The following is a 25,860-nucleotide window of genomic DNA, read 5'->3' as shown; positions in this document are numbered from 1 at the left end:
AGATTATACATAGCCAAATAGCAGAATAGCATTACAAAAAACTTACACGGCTGTACACAATTAATGTAGGAGTACAACCCCGGACTGAACTGCAAGTCAAGATCAGTACTGGCCCAGTCTAAATGCAAGTCTACATACACATACCAGTACTGTGCACGTCTAAAAACAAATCTGCAAGTCTGACAAGTCTTTGCCAAGACTTGGATTACACTTGCAAGTTGATTCCCGGGACTGCTTATTGACTGATATTGACTTGCCGTTCAGTCCCGGACTGCTTATGATGAAATTTTGAAAACATTTTTTCTTTTACTGTTTCACCCAAGAAGGTAACAGAATGTGGGGCGTATAACCTCAATAGTGGCTATATAGATATAGTACTCACTCATGTCACAGTCCCCTGACACTTTAGCCCACCATCTGTAGTCATCACACCTCTCTCCACCGTAACCCTTCTTGCATCTGCAACAAAACATACCTCACACATATAACACAGCACAACTTGCAAGAAATGTCTTTTGTGTCCGATTTCAAAATAAAACTGCACAAAAAGAAGTTTTTTGTGGATCTTTTCCATTTGTGCCCCCCAGCTTAGTGGGCGCATATTATTTGAACCCCCCCCCCCCAACGCACATGCCATATTTTTTTACATGATAATTTACTATGTACTGGCACTTGCTCTGTAATTGGGGGGGGGGGGGGGGTGCATAACGTACCGGGGGGGGGGGGGGGGGGCACAAACGGAAAAAAATCCGTTTGTTTTTATATCAAGTTGATTTTTGTCAGCGACTTAAACATTTGAAATTAGGACAATTGTTGCAACTAACATGCATGCAGAGGTGTTCACATCTGTGAGGAATATACATGTGCCCCCATTGAGACAGAACCCTTCATACTCTGCTGTGCACCCTGGGTAGTTGGGTCTAACAGAAGTGGAGGGGTCAACTAGATCATTGGCACCTTTGCCCACTTGCTTCTCGCCTTCTGACCACATTTTATCTGTACCTGAAAAAAAGAAAGCTCATACAGTGACCCAGTTAAAAGTTTACAGGAAAATGATTTTTTTGTTTGGGAATGTTGGTTTTGCAGATAAGTTGCTTCTCTCTTTTCGTACAAAGTTAATACACTTTACTAAGTTGTGCATAATCTCAATGATTCGAAGAAATTTTAGAAATACACGAAAAAATAAGATCGTACCAAGATGATCTGGAAGCTAATACACAAAACTATAATCCTTGTAATAAATAGAACGCATACTGTTGCACTATGGTGTCTATAAGCACGAAAAAAAAACATTTCTATAACTTTGAAGGACTTTCGCTGTAATATAATATCTCAAATTTTTGAGGTAACCTCTTGACTAACTCGACCGAGCCAATCGGTGTAAGAACTTTGAGGTATTCTCATGTACTCTTTTTACACAAAACGTTTCACTGGGTTTCAAGTGCTCTGAAGTTTATATTTCACTCTACAATTAACATATCATATTAAATAATAAAAACTATCCTTTAGAAACGTTTTGCAATAGTTCGAGAAGAAAGATGTCGAGGTCAAACAGAAAGTCTGAAATATCTCGTGGCTTCGTGGCTAATGTTTTAAGATGTGGACAAGTTAATATATTAAAACATCAGCCAGAAGACATTAAACATTATGTTCAACATTTATATCATTACGTAGCAAATGTCTGAAATGTAAATTTAAATTAGAAGGGAACAAAATACAATAGCATATAGACAAAATGTATGTGAGGTTTAATCAGAACAGTTACAGAAAGGTCGAGAACAGTATTTACAAAAATGGTGGCAAAAATTAGTTCAATCGGTACCAGTTAAGAAAAAGAACGAATTTAAAAAGGAGATGAGAGAAGGTTGGGTACAGCAAGGGGTTTGCTACAAACCAGCAATTAACTTAAAGTGAGATAAAAATTATCAGAACGTAAAACAAATCTAAAAGAAAATCAAATAAAGGAGTATCAACTTAAAAGCCTCCCTTCCTCGACAACCGCCCCCATGGAAGCCTCGACCGGCTGCGGTCGTCGGAGCGAGCGGGAACCGCGCAGGCAGAGTACGGAGCTCCGGAGTAGCGCAAAACTGATTTTCGTTCGGATAAACGTGATGATGTTGGCGTACGAGTCGTCGTTCTTAAGGCTCAGTTTGCTGGCAACTTGCTTTATTACCCGAGTTGCTGAAGGTCCTGCTCAGCAACTTGGGTAAAGGCTTTTTTAAAAAAAGCGTTTTGAGGATACGAGTGACAATATTTTGTCACCGTTTTTAATAAGCGTAGCCATTTTTCACGATGGAAGTTACTAAAAGTGCGGAGAAAATCTGAGTTGTTTCACAGTTATTCGCATAGATTTAGTCAAAAACTTGATTGCCAATATGTTAATAGTAATCAATTGAGAACCCAGTTAAAGGCTTAATTCTTCTTGTGGACCGCGATATGGGTAAATACAAACTGCACTATATCTCCATAATCCACATTTAAAATCACGAGGGACATTCTCAGAACCAATGACCAAATAGACTTTCTTTCATTTCGGTCTAATTGATAATATCCTCGTTATTAGATGCGGCACCAAATTGTGAAGAAAGTAACGGATATATCGCAACTTGATGAAAATATCGGCTAAATTATCTTGCTGTCAACATTTTTTCCATTTGCTCACAGCCCTTTTTTTAAAACACAGTCGTTAACAAAGTGACAAAATTGAGTTAAGCACAGTTACCAAAGCAGAAATCCGGCACCTGCCAAGTATTGATCTTTTCTCTTATTAATTTGGTTTTTACCTGAATTACTATAAATCGAGACAAGTTGCATCAAAGTTCAGAACTTTTGTTCAAAACAATTGTTCAACACAATAAGATAACTACACTGCTAAAAATTCATCAATAATGAATGTCAAAACATGGGAAATGATTATCATAGAATAGAGGCTTTTAAATAAAAAAGAGTCCGATAAATAGAGAAAAATAACGCCAATGCTATTTCAGGGCCAAAATAATAACCCGAACAAATCTCTTAGAAGTCTGAAATCCAAAGAAGCAGGCATCTGTATTTAGTTACGGTTGGAAAAAAAGGTTTCGCGAACAAAAAGCGTATTCGCCTTTCTAAAATGTTACATTTGTTTAATTATCGGAAAGACACATTGTAGAAATGGACAAGAGCTATGAAAATAATGCATTGAGTTCGCCTGGGCAACACTGGTTAACATTAAATTGAAAATTCTGTAAGAAAATTGAAACAAGTGATACATGTAACTGAATTTACATTTTCACACACTTTTTCCTAAAAACTTTCATAAGTTTTTTCTTATTTTTCTCTAACAAAAAAGAAAAATTTTAATTACTCCACAAACTTATTCCTTAAGAAAATACTTCTATACCCTTCTATACCCGAGAGCTTTCTGTGTGTTTTTGTATTAGTTTCTCACAATTAGAGAAGTGTATACATTGAACCTTCAAATACGAGTTAATGTTTCCTTAATTTACTGCTGAAGTAAACAGTTGTTCGCAATTTTGGTGCGTTATACTTGAAAAATCAAGCAAGGCCTAAAGCAACAATTGACTCTGATTCGGCAAAACAATCATTAAAGTTTCCAAGTTGAGGTCCGCGTTCAAATTGACATATGAGAAAACCGACCAGACTATTTTTGTTTATGACATTAACCACCAAACCCAAATCATTTATGGTTCAGACTTTACATCGCTCAAATCCTAAATAAAACACTTCGGCACGTTCAAGCTATGAAAAGGCTCAAGAAGACATAAGAAGTTCATGATCCAGACTTTAACTCGTGTTTTTGAAAGGGCAGAACTTTAAAATAAAACCCAATAAGGCCAGATTTGACAATTTTGTCAAATGTTTCTCTCAAAGTTTATCACACTTCAAAAATATGACGTGACACTCTGGGTCAAGGAGTTGTTCATTGTTTCCCACCAAAAAAGTTATTCTGCCATTGCCTAAAAAATTAGTTTGAGAAAAGAAGAAAAAAGTAGTTTGGAAACCAAAAAGATGTTGCCGAGTTTGTTGCGTTTTTTGTTCGAACATAAGTATTTGATGCGTTTATGTTGCTCGTTAAAAACTACTCGCTTGTGTATGTTCCATCGTGCCGAACACCTGTCCGTGTTTGTATGCGTCAAAGACGAGGAAATCGAAAACCTCGATCTGGGGATTATACCGAACAAATTGTAAAACTTGTTCTGTCTATACAAAAGTAACAGGGGACTGACTATTCAATCAATGCAATGAGAAGGCAGTCCAAATAATATGGTTGGTACTAGATTATAGATTTCGTTTCAGATCCCAGCTCAATGCTTAAGTTCTCGGTTTATAGTAAACAGCACTCTCCGGCAAACTCGGTTGGTTTAATCAAAGATAATATCAGAATTCTCTTACCTTCCATCAAACAAGGTAGTATCAAAGATAACAAGATGTTCAAATGATGCGTTGATAAATAGATTTGGGTGAGAAGAAAGTGAACTTACTGTTTAATATGCTGAATGTGGTGGTTGCAGTTGAGATGTTGGATGCGATTATGACTGCAGAGAGGAACCCCACCACGCAGAACAGTGTGACCACAACACCCATCAGAAGGATATTAACTTTGCTGCAATTACACCCACACATTCTTCCTCTTTCTCTCTCTTTATCTCTTAATATTCAATATTTGACTCTATTCTTGTTCCATGGGTATGAATTATGGGGTAGAAGCAGTCCTCGTTACAATACACTTGGGCTCAATTAAGATACACCCACATAAATTTACACTCCCTCAGGGGGGCTACAGGGGTTTTAGGGGTCTATTTTTGGGCTGAGGGCTGTTTGGAAAATGAAATTGGTAAAAATGGGATAAATATGGGGTTTTTCAACTGAGATATGTTATTTGATTATTATAAAAACATTTAGAATTTACGACTATTTTTAAGCAACAATAGAGCGCAAAATTAAATGCGAAAATGAAATTGAAAACAATTTGCAAGGTTGACAAAAAATACGGGGATCAGATTTTGAAGATTTAGCTCACAATGGAAAAAAATTTACAAAAAACATGTATGAAATCTTTGCTGAACAGTATTTCAAATGTACTGAATTTTTAGAGACAAAATTAAAGCTTTTAAAAACGTAATTTAAACTCATTTCAGTTGCCATTACAAAAATATATTTCTTCTTTTCCCAGCAGTTATCCGCTGAAAGAGGAAACACGTAGATTAACGCTCACGCGTAATTCCCAATTTAGTACGCTTTTCCACTATTTTTCCATTCTTTTTCCCTTTTTCCTTTCCCCTCATGGTGAATGAAACAGCACTCATGGATTATAGAAAAAGGCGCGCGCGTACACACAATCGTATACAATATTTAGTTCTCAGTTGGCGTTCTGAGAATAAATCCATTTTAAATGTGACGTCATTTAAAAGGTGAACGAGTTCTAAAAAGAGTTAAAAATGTGAACATATTTCATTTCATGCTGCCATTGTCAACTGAAGTTGAACAGACAAAAAGAGAGAGCGTAAATTGAAATTGACAGGAAGCGAGTATATTGTGGTATTTTAAGGGAATTATCTCTCATTTGTTACTGGTCCTTCATAAAGTATTTTAATTCACTACGTTAAAAAGTCACTTTTAGAAGGCTGCAGCTTATAAAAGCTTTATTTGAGGTATAGGTCACTTTTGAGTGGAAAGAAGACTAGCTTGCTTCATTATGGACGCAATAGGGGAAACAGCAATTGTTTCCAATTGTGGAAATTGATTATATTCAACTAAGTGAACTTGAGTTCATTTTGCGGTTTTTTGTTTACTGATTTTAACAGCGTTTTTGTTTGTTTTCCTAGACTTTCGACATTAAACAATCTGGGGTGAGATCTTTCCTTGGAAATCAGATTATTATTTTCCAGGGAGTTTAGGTGAAAAATTTGGAAAACAAACCTGCAATTAAAAAAATAATGCCCACCAATATTAGACATAAACTTTAGACCCGTTAAGTTTTTTGTGGGAAAATTTTTGGCAATGACTGAACAAGATTTTGTACCAACGGTTTAGATTATAACCAACGTTGATTGTCTAACTGTTGATAATTAGAGCCCAGTTTCTGTTTATGTTTACAAAATTTCAAAGTTTAGCCTTACGTTTTATCGCTTGGAAGAATGTGTGTATAGCAAGTATCTATCTTCACCTTCGTGTCGAAGTAATTGTTGCTGAGAATAAATCAAAGATCGAAGAATTTTTAAAGTGGAATTGTTCCAGCGAAGCGAATTGAAATGAAAACAAAACAAACTAAAAGTTAATTCTAGAAGCAAAGCCAATTTTAAGATTTGTGAATTAAGTGGAAATAAAGTTGATTTTATGGAATGAACAAAAGTAGCAACTGGTTTTGAGAGTGGAATTGAGAATAATAAAGTCGAGGTTTAAAGCCAGGTTGAGTTGGGAAATGACGAAAGTGGTGGTAGTAGTGGTGGGGTGGTGGTAGAATGGTGGGGGGCTTTTTGAAGAAGAGATTCAGGCCGTTTTGATTAGTTTGTTCATGTTTGTGCACAGTTTGAGTGACAGTTTAAGTCACCTACCACTGTGAGACAATCCACACACACCAACATAAACACCAACAACCCCAGTTAGCCTAACAAGTTATCCTGCACAACAACTTAACTCACGATTAAGTCAATTTCAAATTTTTCTTGAGAAAGTATAAAAATGAGATTTTTTCGTGTTGCTCAAATCAAACAAACACTATAGAAAAAAATTCAAACGGAAGTTTGTAAAAACTATAAAGGCGATTGGTTCAAATAATATTGATTGAATTTAGGAATGATGTATTGAATTTATGGTGATATTTGAACCTATATATATTTTTTTTCGGTGCCATTTGGCATTTGCATGGAAGCACAACCAATGCAGACACATTAAACTGAGAAGCTTAATTCTACCTTGAAATTCATGCCATTATTAAAAGATAACAATACATGAAAACAATGCATGTAATCAACAGTCACCAGAACTGTATGCCATTTGTTTTGCTAACATTATGCAGTTTTTTTTGTTTTTTCTTGTTTTCTTGTTTTTTAATGACCGCTCCCAATAGACCGGAAGTGAACTTTGAACTTTTAACCCAAAGATTTGGATTTTTCAGATGGAATCTGTGCATAACATATGCTATCATTTGTTGAGAAAAAGCCCGGGGCAATCACCATGAAAAGCTATAGAAAAATATAGATTTCCTGGACACTTTCTAGCTATACAAGGGTCATAAAATTTTTCATTTTTTAAGCAGAAATTTTGTGGCCTGTATGGGACATGCACGTGATTTGTTTCAAGTTAAGTGACATTTCAAACTCGCCAAATGAATTTCGGCCAACTGAGAGTTATGTTTCCAGACGCCTCCTGGATCTGATTGGTATAAAGTTTGGAAAGAGAGCATTTGAAGCGAGGACTATTCACCCCAGAAAACTTCTCTTTTTGGGCATAATCTCAAGTGAGCGAGTACAACAACAAACAGTCAAAATGGCCGGCCGCCTTTTCAACCGCCGCCGGCTAATACCTTTCGGACCAGACAAGCTCAAAGTGGCGGCATTTTTAGCACATGTGTCTAAACTAGAAGGAAATGATTAGGAGTTCCAACTATGGTTTAATCAGACCACCTGGTATTAGTTTCCTTCTTGTGTACCCAATCCAGTTATAACTTTGCAATAATCCAGGTTATTACTCTATTACTAGGCGGCGAGGCTTCCTTCCAAATAAGTAGGAACACCTCAGCCAATTAAGGGCTATTGTTTATTAGATTGAAAGTGAAGTTTGAGTAAATAAATCGAGAGCAGAAACCGCAATTAGACAGCTAACAGCTAGGAGTGTTACAAAACAAGATTGCATATTTCACAATGGAGATTGATGGACCCTGCTTCGCCCAAAAAGACTTCTTGGAAATGACCGACAAGTCGTTAAATTGTTCGTCTGTCGGCCTGTCTTTGATAACCTTTGAAGTTTGTACAAACAGCTGTTGTAAATTTGCGATCTTAGCGTATTGCTTTAAAAGGTGTCGGGAAAATATTAGTTTATCAAACCCCATTCCAAATTTGTTCAAAGTGGAGTTTCCGAAAAGCGCGGAAAAGCCATAAATTCAAAAATGTAAAATATATAACGCAGGCTATCTTTTTTCTTCGGTCGGATATTTTGTTACATTCGGCGTTCATAACGTTCAAAAAAACTCTTTATTTTTTCAACATTAGAAAGTAGACAAGATATCCGTAAGATTTTTTGATGAAGATGCCCCAAAATATTGAAATAGAGAAACTATGTTTTTATATCCCCTATTTTAGATCAGCCCCGCTAACATACAAACAACAAAAACGAAAGTTTTCAAACTACAGACAAACTTTATCATACAACAGTGTGCTCCTGACCTGCTCTCTTTCTCTCACTCAGTGCTCGAATTATATTAAAGACTTCTCAGCAGAATAAAGTTGATGTAAGAACGCGCAGCTTCGGGAAAAAAATGAAATGCACCTTGTCAGAGCTATTCAATGTCATTTTTAGTTCAATTTTCAATTTTACTTCATCCACTTAAGGTATTCCGTTGAATGAAAAATATAAAATTCATATAACTGTGCACTGCTGAGAGCGAGAAATGTACTCACATCCAGTGCGGTTCACTTAATTCCCAAATTGCCTCTATTTTTCAGTGGTTTCACTTTACTAAAAAACTCACAAAGACAGATTATCACAAAAAAATTAAAATTCAGTTTGAATGAATCACTTAGTTTTTTTAATAGAAAACGTAATGTGAACATCAACAATGCATCAATTGGAAAGCGCAGAATTTGATCTCGAAAACGAACGAAACATGTCCATTGTTTTTTTACGAAATATCAATGTAATTGATTATCTGGAACATCCGTAACGGGAAGATGGTTAGCTTATCGAAACGATTAATCGAGATTAAAAAAAATACTTTATCAAACATTTGAAAAGAACTCTAGTTAATCGTGGAATTGGAATCCCAAAATTGTTTTTTTTTATAAAATTCATTCTCTACTTCTCTGTTGCTTTATATGCCAATAAATTTCAGCTACCAGGAACAATAGATATCTTTTAGTAGAAAAAAGTCAAAATCGAAACTGAGACTTTGTAGACTCGTCGTAGATCAGCTCGCTCTAAGGCACAAAGAACAACTGTGATCTCGAAAAGCAGTTTGATCCTTGCATTTCACTTTATTAAGAGTTAAAAGATATTGATAATTTATTGGACAGGGGTCTAATTGTCAAAAAACTTCGAAATATGGTCATTATTTGAGCGTGATGCTTTTTAATTTGTTCTGAAAAACTAATTGCTGACTGTACCTGTTTCACCGGTCTCCAATAGAAGAACAATGAATCTTATGCGGGTTAAAAAAACTTAAATTCGACAATCTCATTGGAGTGTCAAGCTGCTTTTAGTTGTTTTGTTCAATGATTTCATTAAACATAAATTTGATTATTCAGTTAGCCAGAAAGAAAAACGTAAGGCCCCGTTTGACTTTTTCAATTGTTTTTTGAAAGATAAAAAAACTTGAAAGACAGCAATGCCTCAAGCTAGAAACGACTGAAGTTGATCTGATTGAACGTAAAAAAACAAGTCAACAATTTCTATTACAAAGCTATAAAGCAAATAATAAAAAATGTGAAAATTGCAATTTATCTGGAAAAAAACCGATTCATTGATCGATATCATTAACAAAAAGCATTTTTTTGCAGTAAATATCTGAAAAAATTGATGGCCTCTTAGTCTTTCATATCGGAGCATATTTTCCCAAAAATTTGAAAAAGAGACGTTGAATCTCGAAACTCCCTGTCGTATTCGAAAGAAATCGGAGTAGAAATTGCATAAGCTCGATTTGGATTGAATTTGTCTGGTGAAATCTACAGTCTAGTTTGGCTCTGCTCTTTGAAAAGCAAACTCAAGAAACTTAATTTTGCAATCGTCGCGTTATGCAAAATGTAAAAGACTGAACTCTTAACTTACAGATCAGACTGAACAAACTATAGTTAGACACAGAACGGCAAATTACAGATAAGTGAATGAAAGAATAACAACTGAAATAAATCTATAAGAAGAGGATAAAGCAAATGAACTAAGTTATGACATCGAACAAGTTTTACTGAACTGTTTTATGAATGTATGTATGACACCCTCCGTGGACAACTCCCCTCTAAAACTCAAAGAGCAAAATGCCAAAATGCAAAAAAGCTTGCTCGGTAAGCGGTATTTAGTGTGCTCCATCATATGATTTGAATAATTAAACTGAAATTTCTCAGAACAACATCTCGAAAAGATCTTCCATAATTTTTTTTGCATGTTCCATTGATCTGAATTTTAAGTATTAACTTTAATTTCAATTGACCCACTTGTCTCAAAACGCAGAATATTGAGACTAAAATTCTTTGGTTGAGCGTATTATGTTTGGTAATGACGGTGAACTCCACACCTCTGATCAACACCCCGTTTTTTCACAAATACGCAAACAATGAAAATCGAATGTCGCAACTCTGTCCTGGCACAAATTGAAATACTAAATTTTATTCATTTCACTTTTTGGCCCATATTGTTCTAAAAAGTCCTTGCCACTAATTAATTGTTGACACAAAGAGAATAAGTCGGTCAAAAAATCAATTTTATATTTTCAACATTTGAAAGTAGACAAGAGATCCGCAAGATTATCCAATAATTGAATGAAAATACCTCAGAATACTGAAATAGAGAAACTAATTCATAAATCCCCTTTCATAGATCAGCCCCGCTAACATACAAACATCAGTCATATGATTTGAATAAATAAACCGTATTTTCTCGGAACAACATCTCTAAAAGATCTTTGATAAACTTTTTTGCATGTTCTATCAATCTGAAATTTCAATCTAAGTTTTAATTTAAATTTCAGTTGACCCACTTGTCTCAAAAGGCAGAGTATTGAGGCTAAAATTCTATGAATGAGCGAAATAATGTTTGGTAATGACGATGAACTCCATACCGCTGATGAACACCCCGTTTTTTTACGAATACGCAAACAATAAAAATCAAATGACACAACTCTGTCTAGAAACAAATTGAAATACTAGAAATCATTAGTTTCACATTTTTAGTGTTGTCAAAAGTCCTTGCCATTATCTAATTGTTGACACAACGAGAATCAATCAGTGAAAAAAATCTGTTTCCTAAATCGCAGAAATCTGCTGTACAATCATTGACCGGAAGCCGTGATTTAAAATATTTTATTCCTAGTTGAAAAAAGCCTAAATTGCTGGAAAAAAATGACATTGATGCCCAAATATGTTTTCTAAGTATCTATTATACCTAGATCAGACCCAGGTGTTGTTTGTTTTCTTTTCATTATCAAAGCCTTCTGAAACACAGTAAATTTTACTCCCCTCAGATGTAACGGGTCGAAAAATACATTCTTAGAAATGTTCAAAACATAAGAGAGTGAAAGCAATGATTTTTGTGATGAAGTTAGATTTTATGTAGTTCAAAAATGTTTTCGTTTTTATAGGATTTTCTTCGTTTTTACAGGATTTTGATTCGTTTTCCTGAATAACAGGATTTTTGACGTAATCCCTGACATCATGAGGCGTGACTAATTACTCGCAACAAACTACGATGCTGTTGGCAGCATATGAGATTTATAATAAATGCTGCTTTTATGGGAAGCTACAAAAATTGACAAAAACAAAGAAATTTTCCTAAAGTTTCCTCAAAAATTACAATAACTGGAGTTTTTCCAAAAAATGTTTATAGGGGGTCTAAACAGGCTTAGCTAGTGTGAGAAAGACCGGTAATGTATTCCAGTCAGTATCTTTTACCTGCAAGCTAAGCGTGCTAATCGTTACACCAACTGATCTCAATCTCTCGGACATGCGAACCTCTTATAACCCATTTTCATAGTCTTTCATGCTCCTCAAAGCTTCTTGTCTCTAGCCAAGTACACGTTAAATACGGCTTCTCGTCGAGCTATTGCAAGATTAGCTTCTGCACAATTTACTTCAGGTTGTTTTCTGTCAGCCTTCCATAAATTTTGAAAAAAACCTGAAAGTAACTGATAATGGAAAAAATTGAAATCCACTTTTAAATTATTCAATAGAGATACTGTTGCTTTTAGTGGAAACTTGATGAACTTGACATTAGTTTAGATTGAAACACTCGAACTCAATAATCCTGTTTTCAATAATAGTTTTTCATAAAAAAACCGAGTAACAGAATAACAAACTTTATAATATTGTAAACCAGATGAAAAACAAAACTCATATTTCGAAAAGTAAATTTGCAGGAATATTTATCAACGCAAGAAAGGCAATAATACTATCTTCACTAGTCTGTGCCTATAGTGATTTCATAATTTTTGTGGCGATGAGTGAGCAGGAAATTCGGAAATTTTGGACAAAATATTAATATCTAATATCAACTTCCTCATTCCCTAATGACTTCTCCTAATTCTTATTAGCAATTCTGTATGTGAATATGCAATGTCCTTTGTCAAATCAATTTTTGTATTTGACGGAATTTTGCAGCTCCATTTGGATGTAACTGGGAAATTCCTAGGAGCCATATTCTGACTTTAACTGACTCAAGGGGGTTCTTTATTTGAAAGTCGAGATCAGACTTGTACAATTCAAAGATGCTGCATCAACCAGTGTGTCGTACGGATTAGCAATCTGTAGAATGAATTGATTCGTGGTGCCAATTTTTTCAAGTTTACTATTCCAATTTATTGGTTTATTCGCGGAGCGAATCGACACTTAGTTTTGATGCTTGTTGAATTAATATTCTGAATGCAGAATAAATGTAGATTTGGCGGAGCGAAAGTTCGTCCACTGATTGAATGGGTATTTCGCTTCGCGAAATAAGCTTAAATATTATCTAGTCTAAATTAATACTTTGGCGGAGCGAAATCTAGTTTAAGAGAGAGACAACTAAATTGAATTAAGAAAATGAGCAGAATGAATCAAATTAAAAATTAACTAAAACTGATCAACAATTTGTTCACGACACTACATTTCCAATTGCGGCAACTTAAAATCACAAGAAAACATGAACAGACAAAGATATCATACACAGGATGAAAACAAATTTAAAATTGTGTAAACTGAAGATTTGATCTTCAAAACAAGAACTAAAATGATGATTGAAATAAATGGTTAATGATAATAAACTAATTTGATTCAACTAAATTAACTTGATTTGCTGCACCAAATCAATAGCCACCAGACTGACATGTACTACTGTACCACATTTCCCCCTTGACGAAAATAAATGACAAAGTTATTTATCAGAAAATTAATAGCATATGTACTGATTAAATAATTAATACTATAATGTTTTGAATCAGAAATGGTTCACTTGTTAAATGTCAATAGTTTTGATTAAAATGTTTTAGTCACTATCACTTTCATAGTATCTTTCAGCCTCGCCTGCCGTCATCGATGATTCTGGTCCCTCGTAATTGGGCGAAACGTAGTATTGTGTGGGGTACGATTGTGTAGGTGAGCATGAGCCGACTGTTAAATCAGTTTCGCTTTGCTGAGTTTGGGCAGCGGCCGTCTTTATGGCTGAGATTATCAATTTTTTCTGTATCTGTTTTTGTTTGATGATATGTCTCCTTTTGTTTCTCGCATATACACCAGGAGTGGATGTTGTATGGGGACAAGTTTGTACAGATGTGACTGATTCATCTGATTCAGTAACCGAGGGCGTTGATCGTTTTCGTTTCAATGGAATTAATGCAGCTTAGGCCTTTGTAGCAGCTTTACGTTTTGGTCTGCTAGGTGGCTCCGCTATTACAATGTAAGTCGATGGCATCTCCATTGGCACCGCGAAATCGCTTGTTATTTCTGTGGGTTGTTTTGGCGGTGCTGTTGTTATCGATCTCTTTGGTTTAGTGGGCATTCTTACGCGAAGACCGCGTGTTACATTGGAATGCATTGAGGAGACCGTACTGACATCGTCTGCTAATTTCCTGTGCTTCATGCGTTTGCCTCCCTCTAGTTTCTTTCTTAACTCTTTTGCGTGATGGCTGATCAGATCCTCGGTTGTTTTCCCCGTTGGTGTCTTTGGTCGTCAATTTGCGTACACTTGCAATTCGGTCTGACGTTCGGCTTTTGTGCCAAATTTTGCTAAGTCTGAGTTTCTGATTGATACATCTCTTTTTCCTGGTTCTTTGATGACTGAGGTGAATGTGTCTGTTTTTACCACCGAAGAACCGGGCACCAACACGTCGTATAACCCATCTAGGCTTTTCTTAGATCGTTTCGTGCGCGGTCTCTTTTTAGCGAGTTTTACTTCTAATGAAGCTTCTGTTCGTGGCACTGATTGTCCGACGTCTAGGTGGGGAATCACTCTTACTATTCCAATTTATTGGTTTATTCGCGGAGCGAATCGACACTTAATTTTGATGCTTGTTGAATTAATATTCTGAATGCAGAATAAATGTAGATTTGGCGGAGCGAAAGTTCGTCCACTGATTGAATGAGTATTTCGCTTCGCGAAATAAGCTTAAATTTTATCTAGTCTAAATTAATACTTTGGCGGAGCGAAATCTAGTTTAAGAGAGAGACAACTAAAGTGAATTAAGAAAATGAGCAGAATGAATCAAATTAAAAATTAACTAAAACTGATCAACAATTTGTTCACGACACTACATTTCCAATTGCGGCAACTTAAAATCACAAGAAAACATGAACAGACAAAGATATCATACACAGGATGAAAACAAATTTAAAATTGTGTAAACTGAAGATTTGATCTTCAAAACAAGAACTAAAATGATGATTGAGATAAATGGTTAATGATAATAAACTAATTTGATTTAACTAAATTAACTTGATTTGCTGCACCAAATCAATAGCCACCAGACTGACATGTACTACTGTACCACATTTCCCCCTTGACGAAAATAAATGACAAAGTTATTTATCAGAAAATTAATAGCATATGTACTGATTAAATAATTAATACTATAATGTTTTGAATCAGAAATGGTTCACTTGTTAAATGTCAATAGTTTTGATTAAAATGTTTTAGTCACTATCACTTTCATAGTATCTTTCAGCCTCGCCTGCCGTCATCGATGATTCTGGTCCCTCGTAATTGGGCGAAACGTAGTATTGTGTGGGGTACGATTGTGTAGGTGAGCATGAGCCGACTGTTAAATCAGTTTCGCTTTGCTGAGTTTGGGCAGCGGCCGTCTTTATGGCTGAGATTATCAATTTGTTCTGTATCTGTTTTTGTTTGATGATCTGTCTCCTTTTGTTTCTCGCATATACACCAGCAGTGGATGTTGTATGGGGACAAGTTTGTACAGATGTGACTGATTCATCTGATTCAGTAACCGAGGGCGTTGATCGTTTTCGTTTCAATGGAATTAATGCAGCTTAGGCCTTTGTAGCAGCTTTACGTTTTGGTCTGCTAGGTGGCTCCGCTATTACAATGTAAGTCGATGGCATCTCCATTGGCACCGCGAAATCGCTTGTTATTTCTGTGGGTTGTTTTGGCGGTGCTGTTGTTATCGATCTCTTTGGTTTAGTGGGCATTCTTACGCGAAGACCGCGTGTTACATTGGAATGCATTGAGGAGACCGTACTGACATCGTCTGCTAATTTCCTGTGCTTCATGCGTTTGCCTCCCTCTAGTTTCTTTCTTAACTCTTTTGCGTGATGGCTGATCAGATCCTCGGTTGTTTTCCCCGTTGGTGTCTTTGGTCGTCAATTTGCGTACACTTGCAATTCGGTCTGACGTTCGGCTTTTGTGCCAAATTTTGCTAAGTCTGAGTTTCTGATTGATACATCTCTTTTTCCTGGTTCTTTGATGACTGAGGTGAATGTGTCTGTTTTTACCACCGAAGAACCGGGCGCCAACACGTCGTATAACCCATCTAGGCTTTTCTTAGATCGTTTCGTGCGCGGTCTCTTTTTAGCGAGTTTTACTTCTAGTGAAGCTTCTGTTCGTGGCACTGATTGTCCGACGTGTTGGTGGGGAATCACTCTGGATTCTTTGTTCGGGTCCTCGTTTTTTCGTTTTGTCGCATCTTTGCTTAGCCTGTCTCTGTTCAGCTCAATTTCTGTGTCGCTCCTTCCCTCGTTGTCCCAGTTTTCATCAGAAATGAGTTCCTCCCATCTGACAGTCTCCAAATTTAAATATTTATTTAAATTATTTTTGTATGTCAGACTTCTTGGGTACGGTTTAGTCGTTATATTACTTAATGGAGTGTTCGCTTTTCTACCAAAATGTGCTTCAAATGGTGATAAATTAATAGTTTTTTGACGGCATATTCGTAGCTGGTAAATTATTGAATTTATCGACGCTTTCACATTGAATTGATTTCGCGCCGCCGTTTTAATACAAGCTAATCGATTCTTGATTGCTTGTATTAGGCTCTCAACTAAGCCAATTGCTCTGTGATTGTGTATTGGAGCTTCAATTAACTGTATGTTATTTTGACTACAAAATGTTTTAACATGTTGTCCCGCTTGGCATCGGTTTTGATCCTATCTAATTGTACGGGGTATACGGTTTAGCAAAACATACTCTTGAAGAAATTTCAAAATATTATCTGCATTAGCTCTATCAAATACTTCTGCTGTTGGAAATTTTGAAAATCGATCTATACATGCAAGAAAGTCAATCTCGTGATTTTTTTCATTATAAATTGGTCCTCCAAAATCAAATTGAATTTCTTCATTTGGAACTTTGCATAACTTTAATGGTGCCCATTTATTAGCAGGTATGATATATTTCAAAATTTTACCAATCTTGACACAGGGGTTGCAATTTGCAGTCTTTGTAATTATGTCCCTGTGCATATATGGCCACCACACGTGAGTTGCCATATCTGTCATCCCCCATGTTCCAGGATGAGTTGCATGAATGGCGTCGACGTATGCATCTTTGATTGCATGGGGAAGGGCTATCCTGTCGTCGATGCAGACACATCCATTTTTGACATGTAGATCTTTCCAGAATGAATGTATATATGGTGATATCTGCTTGCATCGGTCCTCATTTTCGGTTAGGATGCAATCCCGTATCTCTTTTTAGAATCGCATCTTTTGTTGTAAGGCTAGCCATAGGGAACTGGAAAAGATCTTTGAGTGAGCGAAGTTGAATGAGTCCAAAAAGAGATCATCTACTGAAGGCGAAGTGACTGTCGTTGTATCAGTAGTAGGGGTGATTGGCGTTGCGGGTACTGCTTGGGCTGATGACGGTCCAGCTTCGTCTGCTAATCTTACTCTAGAGGGCGTCGATTGTTTGACTTGCATCAAAGTTTCTTCGTCTGAATTCGATTGAGACATCATGTACACTTTATTGAATTTGTAGGCAATTCATTGAAAATTAATTAATTTGGGTAGCGGCTGATTGGTAGAACGATTCAAGGCAAAAAGCGAGTTAGGAATGTTAGCTGTCTCGATTTTGATATTGGAATCTAAGTTATTTGGTGTTAATTCGTTAATTGAGTTATCATTATTCGTAATTGTGGAATATTCTGGATTTCGCGGTGCAATTTCACTGCATAGTTTGTTAGAAGATTTTGGATTATTTGAGGCTCGTTTTGAAAGCGGATTTCGCGCTGCGAAATCGACGTAATTTTCTGCATTTATTAAGAAGCGTTTCGCGCCGCGTTTAATTACATCCAATTTTGCTACTATAAATTGCTCGTTATATGCAGATATATTAACTGCTTTTTGTTGCGGGTCGCGAGAGATATAATCCACTAATCCAATTTTTGAGCCAGGGAGATGATCAATTGAAAAATCAAATGGTAGTAATCGATCTACCAAACGTATCAATCTACTATTGTATGATTTGTTAGATCTGTTCTCTCTCATGATTGAGAGAAGAGCCCTATGATCAATTATTACAGTAAATGGTGTGCGGTATAAATAATAATTTACTTTTCCACGGACCAGACAACTCCCAAAAGTTCGAGCTCATTTATACTTTATCTGTCCTCAACAGAATTCAAAAATCGTGACGCGAATGCTGCTGTATGCCAGCCATTAGGTGTTCGTTGTTCTAATGCACATCCCAAACCCTTACGTGAAGCGTCGCATTTTATTCGTGTTTCTAATTCCGGGTTAAAATGTTTATTTTCGGTAGTTTCCGCAATCTTTTCTTTAATCAATGAGAACTGTTTCCGTCCAGAGAAATTTTGTACTTTTCTTCAGGAGAGGTTGAAGTGGGTAGCATAGTTGTGACAAATTTGGAATGAATTTTCCTAAATGATGTACTGAACCCATAAACGATCGGAGTTTTTTAAGATTGGTAGGCGCTGATAATTGTCCGATTGCATCCGTTTTATTTGACAATGGTGTTAAACCTGATTGTGTAATATTATGTCCGAGCCATTAGATTTTTTCTTTTGCGAAGTGACATTTTGCAAAATTTATTCGGAGATTTTCTTGATCTAATTTTATCAGACATTTCCGTACTAAATCGAGATGCTTTTCTATTCCTCCTCTGCTCACTATCAATATATCGTCCAAGAAACAGAAAGTATTATCTAGACCTGCGAGAGTGCAATCGATTGCTTTTTGAAATTCAGCTGGAATATCCGTAAGACCGTAAAATCCAGTTTTGAAGCGATATGTGCCGGTCCTATCTCCGCTAACGATATTAAAGTTACAATGGCGGGCCGTATCACTATGTAATTTTAGTTGGCTCTATGCGTACTGCAAATCAAAAGTCGTAAAGTAAGCAGTCTCTTGCGGCGCCGTTGACAGTGTTTGAAAAATCATTTGAATTAGCGAGTCTACGTTTGGCATTTGGTACTTGTTTTTGTGAATGGCTTTGTTTACGATTTTGGAATCTAGTGCTATTTTGATTGACTGATCCTTTTTTACTGTAATGACTATTGGAGAGATAAAAAATTGATCAGAACAATTGGTTAGTTTTTCTATATGTCCTTCGTTTAGCAAATTTTCAAGTTCAATTTTCACTTTCGGTTGAAGATGTATTGGCACTTTTCTTCCTTTTTGATGTGTCACTCGATATTTTTTGTGAAATTTTAAATTAACCGTGTGATGTTTAGATTTTCCGATTCGGGAGATCAAATCTGAGAATTCCTTTGCTAACGATCTTTTTATTGCACAAGGTTGATCTATGTTATTGACTTCTACGTTCGGGCAAGGTTTCTGCGATAATATTATGCCTAATTGATCAAAAAAGTCTCGTCCGAGAATTGGTCGGAAACCATCAGCTACAACCGTGGTTTTTGCTTTCTGAATTTTCCAATCATTGCTTCGAACTGGCGTTTTTAAAGTGCCTAGAGTTTTGACAATATCATTAGAAAAAGACTTTCACTCTAATGGTTTTTTCTCCGACCATTGTGATTGCGGACAGTTATACATTATTTCTTTAGCGATCGACATATTGATTCTGGTGCAACCACTGCCGGAATCGAGAACCAAATCACAATCTGTATTTCCGATCGTTATCGTCATATTTTTCAGTGCTACTTGCGGTGAATTAACATTTTCTACTGTCGCAACGTAAGTGTTGTCTGAAGAATCATAATCCGAATTAATTTGCTCGTTATAATTTATATAATTGACGTTTTGACTTTCCTGACTTGAATTTTGATTTGTAATTTCAGCAGTTTCTACATTGTTAATACAATTATTTTGTTGTGTATTTCGTGCATTATTAAGTTTTCTCCGACATACCTTAGCGAAATGGTTGAGCAAAACACAGTGATTACAATTCTTACCCATAGCAGGGCAAACCTGGTGGTGGGTTGTTGTCCAAGCTTGACCACAACCACGACATTGTCCAACTGATGCACGGTTTACTACTGTTCTACCTGATTGATTTCCGCGCATACCCGCTCCGCGAAATCGATTGAATGATTGTATTGCGTTCACTGTACTGCTAGTTGCACCGTTATTAGATGATTTTCTCTGCTGGTTCTGATGGCCCATTTCCATATTGACTGCAATACTGAGTGCTCTATCTGGGTCAACTGTATCCTGGAGAAGTTCCCGTTGAATATCATCATCCAACATGTTTGTGATGAAGATGTCCCTGATGATCACCTCCTCACGATTTTCAAAATCGCAATTTTCAGCCAATACTTTCAAAATGCTGTAGAATTGTTCTACTGTTTCACCCTTTTTCTGCTTTCGAGAAAAGAACACATATCGATCGAATGTGATATTTCGTGGGATGAAAGCTATCTCCATCCTCTCCCAAAGTTTGAGGGTATTCAGGTCAAAAATATTATCATGAGGAAATTTTTGTGTTAGTAAACGTCTTCCCTCCGTACCAATGCTTAGGTACAAAAGAGACACACATTTTTGATCTCAAAGATTCATGGCCGTTCCCCGCATAGTACTCCCGCTTCTGTTATCTTTTGACATTTTAAGTCCCATTGCAACTTCAATTGACTGTTTCGTATCTGACGGTCTCTCTCCGTTTCAATTGTCGAATCTTCAATTGACGTCTCGTACTTTGGTTCCGCTGGCAGTCGAACCGTCGTTGGTTTTGGTTGTAACAGCGTGTCCAATGTGATATTCTCACGTGCAAGGATCGCAAGTTTTACTTGGATCCGCCATTTTTCCCATCTGATTGGTGGGTCCGACGTTGGACGTTCCCAAAATGGCTCTCTCGACAATGGTGTTTTTCGAGATTCTCGAGCTGACTGCGCCATGTCGTACGGATTAGCAATATGTAGGTTGAGTTGATTCGCGGTGCCAATTTATTCAATTTTACTATTCCAATTTGTTGGTTTATTCGCGGAGCGATTCGACACTTAATTTTGATGCTTGTTGAATTAATATTCTGATTGCAGAATAAATGTAGATTTGGCGGAGCGAAAGTTCGTCCTCTTATTGAATGGGTATTTTGCTTAGCGAAATAAGCTTAAATTTTATCTAGTCTAAATTAAGACTTTTGCGGAGCGAAATCTAGTTTAAGAGAGAAACAACTAACTTGATTAAGAGAATGAGCAGAATGAATCAAATTAAAAATTAACTAAAACTGATCAACAATTTTTTCGCGACACTTCATTTCCAATTGCGGCTACTTAAAATCACAAGACAACATGAACAGACAAAGATATCAGACACAGGATGTAAACAAATTTAAAATTGTGAAAACTTAAGATTTGATCTTCAAAACAAGAACTAAAATGATGATTGAAATAAATGGTAAATGAAAATGAACTAATTTGATTTAACTAAATTAACTTGATCTGCTGCACCAAATCAATAGCCCCCAGACTGACATGTACTACTGTACCACATAGTGTAACATAGCTATCTATTATTTTAAATGTAGTACTGAACACTTCTTTGGCATATTATCTAAACTTCTCTATTTTGTCAAATTCTGCTCTTCACTATATTTCCCCGAGAATTTCGAATTTAAAATTATGCGGACAATTATCCATGATCAATTTCTGGCGCCTACTATTGATCATTGCCAATGTCTATATACAAATTTTTTCTAATTTTTTGTAGATAAAATGATTTTTTTAAAGTGTATGAATTTTATTACCAAACGAGTCTTGACTTGTATCTGCGTAGTTTATAATAACTTGGCAAAATTTTTAACACTGTCTCATTGTGATGCATGTTGGCTAAAAAAGAGTTTGGGGGCGGATTATGAGTTAATATTTTCTTCAACCCCATTTGTATAATTTCGATTACATTCTACCATTATTTTCTGAAGGAGATAATCAGATAGACACGATTTGTTCATAAATTTTGATTTCTAATTTAATTATTATTGTTATGCAGTTTACCAATAGATTTTTGTTCTGTGTATACTACACAGTGACTGTACCATGTTCAATATCAAATTTTTTATTCGGCAACTTGATGTTGCAAATAGCGTGAAAATACTAAAACAAGCAAATAGTTAAGACTATTGGAAGTTGTTTGTGTTTTTAAATTATTGAGTTGCATAAATTTGGAGAACTTCTTCACAAATAAGATGTAATGATTGCATTTGCGCATTCAATGTCCACCTAGTAGAGACCAGGGACATTTGGGACTTTTCATAGTGTAAGATCTTAGAAATTTCTTGAAAAATTGTCATACAAACACTTATAGGATTATGCGCTGCCTGATTAAGACTTTGTAAGACAATTTAACAGGTCTTACAGGATAAAAATTTTTTATCAGGTCTGATAAGATCTTACACGGTATATGTTTACTAGTGTCAGATTTTAAAAAAAACATTCGGACAAAACATTCGGAAAGCTATGACTCATCTTTTTGATAAAATATTTATCAGTTCTTATACGATAAAAAATATGAAGTTTGGCATGTTCTTCATATCAAAGAGAATTCAGAGTTGCTTTCAAGCAGAAGCCAATCACGTAAGCGTTAACAAATGCAACACTTAAGTGTCAGAGCAAGGAAAAGAAAATTATCCTATTTTGCTTTTGAGACCTATAAGATATATTGAAGATTATTCGATTATCAGTGGCTTTTTCTGAAACGGTGATTGTCAAGCTAGGCTGAAATTCTTTTCAAAGAATAAATTTATCGTGGACTGCTAAAATGAACCCTAGTACCTAGTTGAGAATCAGAATAAAGTTGCCGCCAAAATAGACTCAACAAACATTTTTGTTTCATAATTGGTTAGTTGACCGATGATTTTTGACTACGTTATACCGTTGCTTTGAAATTACTGAAACATGTCTTATCAAATCTTACACGATAAAAGTTTTGCCTAGCGTGAATTTTTATCGAGTAAGACGTACTAATATACCTGCCGCATCTTTTAAGATAACAATTCAGCAAAAATGAATTAATATCTTATAAAATCTGATGAGATATTTATCAGAACTTACAAGATAACATCTCAGCAAAAGTGAAATATTATCTTATAACATCTGATAAGTATCTTATCAGATCTTTCACGATTCATGATAACGTATGGAAGAATTTTTACCGTGTAAGCATTAAAAAGACTTTTGATCAGCATTATATCAGATCTTACACGACAAAATATCCAGAATCATTGGGGGGGGGGGGGTGGATTCTAATAAAACACAAATGCCACGAAGTTTACAGTAAATGATAGATTAAATAAAATTCTCATCATTTCCCACATTTTTAAGAAAAAACGTGACTTTAATTTGTGAGAAATCAATAGTTAACAGCTGAATTCATCAATAAAACTTTTACAACTTTAAAAAAAAACAATTTTTCTTCTGCCATGTACGCCAATAGAAGCACTCTCTAAAGAAAAAAGAAAAAGTTTAAAAAACATGCCATTCTTCAAAAAAATCTCATATTTGTCCGCCAAAGCAGTAAACAAGGTTTTGCATCTCTAAATTTAGATTTTAATTTATGTGAAATAGGATGAATGAAACCATTCAGAACCAAAATTTTTACACAGAATTAACTTAAATTTTTACGATACATTACGGCAGCACAAATTAACAAACTGATATTGGGAGTACTAGTCAAAAGAATGCCAAATTTTTTTATGTATCGCAGATGAAAAAGTTCTAAATTGTTCCACGAAAAACAAAACCGTCAAATTTTTCAACTAGGGTAATTTTTCTGTTTTTGATTGAAAAATAACAAGATTCTTTTGAATTGTAAAACGCTCTGTATTGTTCCAGTCTTTCTGATTAGTTCCATGTGATCTGTTTTATTGGTCAGTTTTTCAACACAATTTTGTTAGTATCATTTTTTGTATCAATTTTTGAATCAGTTCTTCTTTCTAGTCATATTCAAGTACAATTTTTAACAGACTTCAGTGATTATTTTCCCTTTTTGTGCCTATAACTGACTATTAAAGAGTTACTTTTGGTACTTTTTTTAATGAATAAAAAATACAAAATTTCCTTTGTTTAATGGTACTTGATTGATTTCAACGATTTTTCGAAATTCTAAAAAATATTGGAAAATCTGATCGCTGAAGGGTAGAATTCATGAATAATTTGACCATTTCAAGAAAGTTTAGTAGTAATTTGGAAATAGAATCAACATAGATGATAAAAATCCTACAATACACATTTAGGCAATTATTAACAGTAATTTCCCCTAATACCCGCTGAGAAATACATTGTACCAGCTCCAGCGGGGGGGGGGATATATCGTGAAGAAAATGTCCGTTAAAATAGGACAAAATCCCAAGAGATGACTTAAGGGCTCAGCCCCAATCTGATTATTCTCAGCTTTCAATTTCACTTTCATTTGCAATCATAGCAAAAGAAATGTAATATTATAACTTAGTTGGAAATTAATGAACAGAGGCGGAGTATAGAGTTAGTCATCTTCCTTGGGAGATTACAATCAATTCCCCAATCAGATGACCGATGGAACTTAGAGGTGTTCTCTTCTTTAGTATATGCGTGGGTTGACATTAATGACAAGTAAGCGAGTTGAGATTATCATGAAGTATTCATAAACTCTAGTTCAATTCTAATTTAATATGAAGTAATTTCCTTCATAGTTCAACTAAAGTTTCAACTTGATACAATTGAACTCATATAAAGCTTCATTGAGATTAAAACGCCTCTCTTGACCGATATAAAAAAAATGAAATAACTGATTTTGAATGCCCAGAGATTGACATTAAGTCTTACAAATAAAATAGAAAACCAGTTTGATTCGATCAGCCGAAAGCTCTTACAATTAAATTTTACAAAGTTAAAACACAAGTTGCAGTTTGAAAATGGAAATTGGAATCTCGATCCTCTTAACCTTGATGAAATATTGAAGATATTAATATCAGCTCAATTTATATGTGAGGCTTGGATTGCGGGTGCGAGTATAAGTTTGGCTTTGATAATTTTAAGTTTTTGTTTAAATTTTTGTAAAAAAAAGTTTACTTGAGCCCGAATATTTTTTCGGGAGTGTTGAAAGAGGCAATGACATAGAATGAACTGTATGGTATCAAATTAAAAATTTAGGCCTTGCAATGCCCCAACGGTTTTTTTCAGCCGGGTCGACTGCAATAAATACTTCTGGGAACTATACGTAAGACACAGACGGAGAGTACTGCATCGATTTCTTAGCGCAGTTTATTGTATGGAATCTTTTAAACCATTTCTGGTCTGAAGTTTTGTTACTAAGTGGGTTCATCCCGGATGCTGGCTTTGTTCGTTTCTTTAAATGTTTTCTAAATTGATAAAATCACTAAGTTGAACTCTAAGTTTTCTGAGTTGATAAAATCCTAAATATTGTGCTATAATTGTTTTATGCGACTTGATATTTATGTAGTTTATAAGTCTGCAATCGGAATTTAGGATCAGTTGCGACAACAGTTGATAATTTTACCCTACCAGGTTTTCCTCCCTTGTTTGAGCTTTTCCATTATCAAAACGTTAAGCTTAAAAAAATGCAAAATTGATTTGAAAACATGTAGAAAATTTGTGATTTAACTTTTGAACAGTCTAAAACTGTTAAAAGAGTGTTAACCAGTGACCAAAGTATCCAAGTTTTGTCTTTATTTTCAAAAAATATCAATTTCTGAAGAGAAGAGGAAAAGCTAAAAGCGCCGTAATTCTCGTTTCAAGAGATCTCAATTCTAGAATTCTTTTATTTGAAGGAAATTTTAACTGATCACTAAAAAGTCAGGGTTATTTACCTTAAAAATTATGAGAGAATTTTTTGGAAACACGTTGAGAACTTATTACTGTATTCTAAATGGTCGTGGTTTTGTTTATTAAATTTCTCTCTTATATACAATTCGCCTCGAACTTCGTGCTCTGTGGCTTCATATTTTTTGTCAAAAAAGTTAACTACTTGCTCACGCGCACCTAATTGCAACAAAAGATTAATTCTGTTCGTTTTCAATGTCAAGAAATCTTTTTGAAGACTAAAAGAATTAAAAAACAATTCCAGGAGGCAGAAAGTTGCCCTAGTCAAATTGGGACGGTTATCTACAAATATC

At 35.3% G+C, this 25,860-nt stretch overlaps 1 protein-coding gene across 1 annotated transcript; it reads right to left on the bottom strand.

The window, feature by feature from the left end:
• Positions 1–350: 350 nt before the first annotated feature.
• LOC142355059 (uncharacterized) lies at positions 351–6,178 on the bottom strand (the record flags this gene model as incomplete). Its single annotated transcript, XM_075407342.1, has 4 exons — positions 6,120–6,178; positions 4,482–4,603; positions 825–1,002; positions 351–459 (listed from the first exon to the last, which is right to left on the bottom strand). Coding segments are annotated over exons 2-4 (390 nt in total), but the record flags the coding sequence as incomplete, so codon positions are not given.
• Between the last annotated feature and the right edge of the window lie 19,682 nt (positions 6,179–25,860).

Source organism: Convolutriloba macropyga, unplaced genomic scaffold (genome assembly GCF_964194025.1).
Source record: "Convolutriloba macropyga unplaced genomic scaffold, txConMacr16.3 SCAFFOLD_1791, whole genome shotgun sequence".
NCBI classification, from domain to species: Eukaryota; Metazoa; Xenacoelomorpha; order Acoela; family Convolutidae; genus Convolutriloba; species Convolutriloba macropyga.
Note: the sequence above shows the minus strand (reverse complement) of the source record. Positions and strands in the feature narration are given on the sequence as shown.